Source organism: Echinops telfairi, unplaced genomic scaffold, assembly GCF_000313985.2.
Source record: "Echinops telfairi isolate 266 unplaced genomic scaffold, ASM31398v2 ScPeMD7_655;HRSCAF=1070, whole genome shotgun sequence".
Classification (NCBI taxonomy): Eukaryota; Metazoa; Chordata; class Mammalia; order Afrosoricida; family Tenrecidae; genus Echinops; species Echinops telfairi.
Window position 1 is genome coordinate 30601259 of NW_022104553.1, and position 8051 is coordinate 30609309.

Sequence of the window (8051 nt, forward strand, 5' to 3'; positions counted from 1 at the left end):
GGGGGGGGGGCCGAGGGGCTTGGCACGGTCCAGTCCTCTGATCCTTTTGAATTTACAACGATGCTACCCTTTCAAGAAAACCCTATTCCATCCATCTAGAATGGAGCCTGGTGGAAATGCAGACCCGGTGGCCCGGGGGCTCTCCGGCCCGTCCCCAGCGCCGCGACCCCGCCCCGTGCGCCCCGGGGTCTGGGGGGCCTACTTCTCCAGCAGCCGCACCACGGCCTCCTGGGCCTGCTCTCCGTAGGCGTTGCCCTGCCGCAGCAGGCCCTCGGCAGCCTGCACCGCCACCTGCATCTTTTGCTGGTTCAGCTCCATGGTGGTGAGAAAATCCCGGTGCCTTTTCAGCGCCTCTTCCACGGCCTCCACGGTGCCCGGGAGCTCGGGGCCCGACATCGCCACCTCCTGGAAAGGGGCAGTAGGGCACGGGTCAGTCGCTCTCCGCTGGGGACCGGGAAGGGGCTGCCCCCGGGGCTTGCCACCACTCTCAGCCCCCTTGGTCGCTTGCACTGGGCACGCCAGGCACGAGCCCACCGCAGGGCCTTTGCCCAGGCCGGTCCCTCTCTGCCTGGCAGCCCTCCCCGTCCTTCACGTCTCCGTTCACATGCCACCTTCTCAGAGAGACCTTTTCTCATCATCTTGCCCGAACCTCTCAACCCCCACCCCTGCCACCTTCCTTCAGCCTGCTTCAGAATGCTCCACAGCGTATTTCTGACTCATTCTGACTGCCATCCGGTCGATGCCGACTCATAGGGACCCTCGAAGGGCAGGGTAGAACTGCCGGGACTGTAACTCCCTTACGGGAGTAGAAAGCCCTATCATCTTTCTCAGGCTGAGCGGCTGGTGGTTTCGAACTGCGGGCCTTGCTGATTGCAGCCCAACGTGGAAACCACTACGTCACCAAGGCTCCCTGCCCCTCAATGTTACATAGACATTTATTCTTGTCCCCTCCCCCCACACATACACATTAGACTGGCAGTCACAAGAGGGGGGTGGGGTTTCGAGGAGGTCTGGTGTCCTGCCATGTGCCCAGGTCCAGCATAGAGTCTGCCAATGCAGGAACCAAGTCACCCCCAGTCCACTGCTATCGAGTTGATTCAGGATCCCAGCGAGCCTAGAGGACAGCGTAGAACTGGCCCTGTCGCCTTCCAAGACTGTCCAACATGATGAGGGCATACAGCCTCATCTTTCTCCCCTGGAGCAGCTGGTGGGTTCAAACTGTCGGCCTTGTGAATTCCTTCCCCAAAGAAACACTCTCCAAACTGGATCGCTTGTCCCCACCGAGCCATTACATTTGGTCTCTCAAGTCACACACACACACACACTTATCCTCTGCAGAGAACCTGCAAACCATGACACCCCCTCCCCAGACAGAAAGCAGTTTGCAGATGTCATGTCCCACAGCCACCTATCACCCACTGACTCCTCACCATCAGGTTGGGTTCAGCGACCCACCCGGAGACCTTCTGTGAATCTTATCAACCATCATGGGTTACCTGCATTTCCATTACTCTGGGAAATCCACAAACCCAACCAGCCACGCAGCTAAGGGTTAAACTCCTTACTTGGATCCTTCACAAAGTCCCCGGGGAAGCTTTCAAAGGCTGATGGGAAAGGGCCATGATCTTTTCCTTCCACCCCACCTGAGACACCATCCGGGACCATGACAGGGCTTTCTACTAGCTTCCGTGGTGCCAGTCTCAGAAACGCACAGGGGCGTACCCTGTCCTATGGGATCACTGTGAATCAGGATGGGCTAGGGATGATGGTGAATTTGAGATACCATCATCCACACACTGTCTTCACACACGAGCCCGCACACTCACCCCAGGGTCTCCATGAACCCTGGAACCCATCCCAGAATCCAGCTCAGCTCCCACCCATTTCAGTTCAGCCCCAAACTCAGTGGTCTCGCAGACTCCCCCACTGCCTCCCCTACCCCTTCACCCACACTGACGAATTTCTCCGTCCCCAATACTTCTTCCTTCACCCACCCGCTTCCTGCGCTCCCCCCCTCCCAAGTCCCCCCAACCCCCCAGCCGCCCGAGAATCAGAGCAGGCCAGCTGGTGGGCACCTGGTTGCGAAGCACAGCGAGCCCCTGGCGCAGGTCACGCAGGAAGAGCTGATAGACGTGCGCCTGGACTAGCGCCTCCCGGCGCGCCTCCCACAGGCCCAGCAGCTTGTGCCAGCCCAGTTCGAGATGCGGCAGCCACTCGTCCAGCGCCAGGCCCGGACCTAGCTCGGCGCCTTCTCCCGCCAGCAGCGCCTCGCTGGCCGCCACGATGCGCGCATAGTCCTCCTCGCGCTGGCCCACCTCCTCCTTGAGCGCCGCGTGGCGCGCCAGCAGCGCGTCCGCCTCTTCCAGGCTGCCCGGCAGGGGCCCTTCGTCGCCTCCCGCCGCCTCCTGGGCGCGCACCAGCCAGTCCAGGAAAGCGTCCAGGTCGTGCAGGAAACGCTGCAAGCGCCCAGCCGCCGCCACTGCCTCGCCGCAGGCCTGCGCTGCGCTCGCCAGTGCGCCCCACTCGGTGCCCAGCTCTTCGGCGCCCTGGCGCAGCCGCGCCCCCTGCGCGGGGAAGCGCTCGGCCAGGAGGGCCGCTTCCTCCAGGAGAGCCTCCTGGCGAGGCTCGAGCGCTTGCAGAGCCGCCTCCAGGCCACTGAGGCGCCACTGCAGGGCTCCACCCGCGCGGGGCGCGCTGTCCACGGCCCATCGCTTCTCCCGCACCTGGGCGCGCACCTCGGCCACCTCCAGCACGTGGTTCTCCACCAGCAGCACCGCGCTCATCTCCTCTTTGCGCTGTTCTACCAGCTCCACGATACGGTTCCACCTACGCCAAGGGAAAGAGGGGGGCTAAACCAGGGCCAGGAGATCCGGGGCCAACCTAAGGCCTGGATCTTTAGCTCACCGAGTCCCGATTTCTAGCCTGTAAAATGGTACTAGAATCTGGCCCATGTGCTGCACGGTTCTCAACGTTGTAACCCATGTCTAGCCCACGCCGACTCATAACAAGTGTATAAGGGCGAGGCAGAATTGCCCCTGTGGGTTTCAGAGACTAACTCTTTATTGGAGCCGAAAGCCTCGTCTTTCACACTTGGAGTGACTGGCAGTTTGGAACGGCTAATCTTTAGATTAGCAGCCCAACTCCTAACCACTAGGCCGCCAAGGCTCCTTCGGGAGTTCCCAGTAGTACTAAAACATCATCTGCCTTTGGCTGATTCTCTCCCAGGAGGATGGTAGTTCTCCAGCGATGATGCCACAGAAGCGCCTCTGGGAGGCCAGCTGCCTTCTCTCAGGCCAGATAGGGAAGAGTTTTGCAAACACGCACAAACAATGCCGCTCTTCTCCCTACCACTGTTGGTTGGGAAGATATTTTTCACTTAAAACTAAAAAGTGAGGTTGTAATAGTTTTATTGTGAGAAAGACCAGGCTCTCTCCTCTCAGCAAGAGTTACAGTTTTGGGAACTCCCGTGGGCAGTTCTACCTGCCCTATAGGGTCACCATGAGTCGGGAGTTTCCATAGGTTTACTAATGTTTTTTTTTTTTTTAATGATCTAGAAATCTTTGCCATCTGAATTCTGGTGGAGTAAATGTTGATGGATCTCCATGCAAAACTAACAGCTTGTCGAGTTTTCTCGTTGTTTTTGAAAAGCGTCGAAAGCTGCTTTGAACATCAGACACCACGGTGGGTCCAGCAACTCCTGATTAGGCAACAACAATGAGCAGAGGGTGGAGGATGTGGAGGCCCGAAGGCCAGCTTGTTTTATTTCACATGAAATGAATTGGGGGAAGGGAAACGAGGGATGGTTTGTGTCATGGGAGGGTGACAGTCCTTCACTGGGCCCCAGGGCCCCTTTTTAGGCAATGTGTGTGGTCAAGGTTACCAGTGCAGAACCTTTGACCTTCTCTGAACCTTAAGTTTCCCTACCAATAAAATGGGCCCAATCATAACACCTAACTCATTTATTGAGGACACCTGGCAGCATAGTGGATACGAGTTGGGCTGTTAAGTGCAAGGTCAGCAGTTCGAAACCACCAACCACCTCGTGGGGGAAAGAGGAGGCTGTCTGCTTCCATCAAGCGTTACAGCCGTGGGATCCCCCATGGGCAGTTCCACTCTGCCCCATAGGGTCGCTGTGAGTTGGAAGAGACTTGATGGCTGAGGGGGAGGGTGCAGAGGCTTGGAAGGTGCAGGTATTAGAAGCTTAGAGCCCGGCACAGTCCTGGGAGTAAGGCAAACTCGGTTCCAGTCAGGTTCTGGCTCCTGTTTTGCTGAATGTCTTCATTTCCCTGGGCCCCAGTTCCTAACCCACTGGGTTTCTGGGAAGAAGAATAAACATACGTAATTCCGAGCCCCAGCCTTGGATCTTGGATTCAGGCAGAGCCAGGTTTGAGGCCTACTGACTAGTTTGAGGGCTCTGGGATCTGGATTTCATCTCCCTGGGGGGTGGGGGGTGTCTTCCTGGGTGAAGCCTACCCACACTGCGGTGGGGGGCGCCAGCTGGCAGTATTCCAGGACTGCTGGCAGTGGGTGGGTAACGCGTGCGTTACTATTCTTAGAGAGTTTCCTGGGGAAACTGAGCTATTGGGAGATGACATCAGGCCAATGTTTGTTAAAGTCTTTGGGGGAATGTCCTGGCAGATAGTAGAGACTAAGTAGCTTCTGAGTACACCAACCACCAACGAAGAGCCCACTGAAAAGTGTTGTAGCCTCACTTTACCACATCATCACTGGGACTAGCTTTTACCCTCACCCCCAAGATCTGGTTGGCTTACTGGCTGACTGTGGCGGGGGAGGTCAGATGCGCAGGCATTCCCTCCCCTGAAGGCAATCAGTTGTCAGGCTGCACTAGCCCTACTCTCTGCTGCTGGAGACAATGGGTTACCTCTCTCTGGAGCCTAAGGCCATTAGCTTGGTTCCTGTAGGAGGAGTTTGCACCCTACTGATAATGGTTTCTATGGAGACCAAGAGACCACCCTCTCATTACTGGGTACTCTATAGTGTAACCCCTCCCTGTGAGGCATGCCCCCAAAAGGTATATAGGCATGGGTCAGCAATATAGAGCTCTCGGACTGCTCGGACTCTGACCTCCCTGACTCTCTTCCCCCTCTCCCTTGTTCCCTTTCCCTCCTTCCCTTCCCCCTCTCTCCACGTGAACCACCAAGCTGGGCTGAGGTGAGCAATGTTGCCATGTAACATGTCTGACTGTATTATTGTAATATCTCTCATGCTCTCAATGACTCTAATCTAATACTTATATATCTCAACCGTACAATTGTGCATTACTGAACCCAGAAGTAGTATTACTGAATCCGAGTAGTAATAATAGGAGTAGCAGCAGGTGGGGGCTGGCCCCCTACCTCCCTCCCTCAGCGCCAATTTTTTAATTTAATACTACAGCTGACTGCTGTCATCTCGGGGGTTTCAGACTGCCTCTCTCTGGGTTCCACTGCTGAGTGGCTGAAGAACGAAGGGAATGAGTGGGGGAGGGAATGATGGAGAGAAGGGGCATCAGATACCAGGAAGGACTTCCCGCCCACCCCAGGCCCCACCTACCTGCTATTGAGGTGATCCTGGCAGGAGCGGACCTCGTCAGAGCTGGGGTGGCCTCCTTCCACCAGCTTCTGGACCGTGTGGTTCACATCCAGGACACGGCCCATCAGACTGTTCATCTCCTGGTCCAGGCTCTCGAAGCTGCAGCAGGAGGTTGGAGATGCTCAGAGGCCTGGACCCTGGGGACCGGCCCACTTCCTTGGCTTCTAGAAAACTGCCTGCTGGTTCTCTTCCAAACTTTCTAACTTCACCCTCTCGGGGTCCTCTCTTCTACCTGCCACCTAAAGTTCATTTCTGGAGAGCTCTTTCCCCTCGACCCCTCCCTCGACTCTCTCAGCCATCCCCCCCAACCTTGATCCTCACCCTGTGCCCTCATGGCTCCCCGACATCTCAGTCTCCAGACTCAACCTCTCTCTCTCTCTCTCTGAACCTATCTCCAACAGCAAGCACATTCTTCGTCTGAGTCCTCCGGGCCCCTCACACCTACTGTAACTCAAGTTGGTCTAAGCACCTGGGTCTCCATCCCAGGAGCAGCCTGGGCCTGGGCCTCCACATGGACAGTCCCACCTCACTCTGTCAGCCACCCCCGGGACCGCCTCCTGGGCCTCCTGAGTCTTTCTTCCCTTTGCCTATAGCCCTGCCCTGGTCCAGCCATCCCTCCCACCTGGAACCCCACCCAGCTGTCCCTCTGGCCTCCCAGTCACCATTCTCACACCGTCCAAGACACACGGGAGGACATTTCTAATGTGACCATGATCCTCCCGGGCTTGTAAAATTGATAACCTCAGGAAGATGAAGGGTACAACAGGCCCTGTGCTTCCAGAAATGCCCAGCAGACCTTCAGTAAGCAGCTGGGGAATGCAGGGAGGATGGCGGAGATGGTCAGAAAGAGAGGTGGAGGAGGAGCAAGCCATCACTAAGTTGAAGAGCCCTGATGGTGTTACCAGTCAGGCTGCTAATCGCAAGGTCAGAAGTTTGAAACCACCAGCCGCTCTTTGGGAGAAAGATGAGGTGGTCTATTCCCTTAAAGAGTTACTGTCTTAGACACCCACAGGGGCACTTCTACCTGGTCCTGTAGGATTGCCATGAGTCAGAATCGACTGGATGACTGTGCATTTGGTTGATTACTAAGATGGTCACAAAAGCAAATGCATCCAATTGGCCCTTCTCATTCAGGGGCTCCCCAACCCTAGATTCAACCCCAGAGGTGGGAAATATTTGAGAGAAGAAAATACGAGAGGAATTAAGTGGCCATAGCAACTCCACAGAGACAGCCTGTTTTTGGAGCCTTTGGCTCTTCACATCGTGGTGGGTGTTACAGCGAATCTACCAACCAAGCCCAACCACTGATTCTGACTCAGAGCCGCCTATACAAGCAAAGCTGTCGATCTTTGCCGGAGCAAACAGCCTCATCTTTCCCTCACCGAGGGGCTGGTGGGTTTGAACTACCGACCTTGCAGGGTAAGCAGCCCACAATTGAATGTAGACTGGAGGCTGTGCAGAGCCCCAGTGGTGTACCGGGTTATGCACTGGGCTGCTAACCGAAAGGTCAGCAGTTTGAAACCACTAAGTGCTCTGTGGGAGAAAGATGAGGCTTTCATTCTTTGTTGTTTTTTTTTTTTTAAAGATGAGGTTTTCCATGCTCCTAAAGTGCTACAGTCTTAGAAACTTCCAGGGGCCATTATACTCTGTCCAATGGGGTCTCTATGAGTCAGAATCGACTTTATGGCCGTGAGTTCGGTTATTTCGGTCTGGGGTGGGGGTAGGGGTCCTGAGACCAATCCTCGTTAAGCACCCAACAGCAGGTGACTGTCTAACATTTTACTCTCTAAGGAGGTGACTCATGAGACCCGTGCGCTCATTCAAGGAACATTTACTGTCAGACAAGATTTGCTCAAGGGCATTGGGAGGCCATGGAGTGGGGGCTGAGCCTCATAAAGGAGCTAATGTGTCGGGCGAACACTCCCAGGATGCTCCCCGTTGCTCTAGGCGTTGTGTGAAGTGCCTGCACATATCAACTCATTCATTTTACTGTAGAGTTGGGACTAATCTCCCCATTCTCCAGCTGGGCAGGCTGAGGTTCAGAGAGGTAAGGTTAGTGGTATATGGGATGTCCCCAAACTGGGTACAGATGCAGCAGGGGGACTGGACCCTCTGGCTGCTCGTGAGGACCACGGAACTGCTGAACCCACGAAGGCGAGACTGGGCTGCACGAGGGAGGGGGGGGTCCCGTTCCCCTCCGCACAGGAGCGCGCGCGCTCACCGGTGCTGCACCACTTCGACGTCGTCCAGGGAGTCGGGCACGCGCATGGCCAGCAGCCACTGTTCCTTCTCGCCGATCCACAGCTCGCAGGCGTGCACCTCGCCGAACATGCGGTAGACGGCCAGCGCGTCGCGCAGCCACTGGCGCCGCAGCGCCGCCACTTCGGTCACCTCGGCGAACAACTGCTCGGCCTCCACCACTCGCACCTGCAGCGCCACCACCTGCGGCCCGGCGCCAC

General features: G+C 56.4%; 1 protein-coding gene across 1 annotated transcript in view; it reads right to left on the bottom strand.

Moving 5' to 3' along the window:
- LOC101645657 (spectrin beta chain, non-erythrocytic 4) overlaps window positions 1-7978 on the bottom strand; it is a 54047-nt gene extending 46069 nt beyond the window's left edge. The window contains exons 1-4 of the mRNA XM_004710499.2: window positions 7814-7978; window positions 5554-5691; window positions 2076-2826; window positions 203-405 (exon numbers count right to left, since the gene is read on the bottom strand). Coding sequence (XP_004710556.2) covers window positions 203-405; window positions 2076-2826; window positions 5554-5691; window positions 7814-7923 — 1202 coding nt within the window. The 5' untranslated portion in view covers window positions 7924-7978. The remainder of the gene's footprint in view (window positions 1-202; window positions 406-2075; window positions 2827-5553; window positions 5692-7813) is intronic.
- Window positions 7979-8051: the final 73 nt, after the last annotated feature.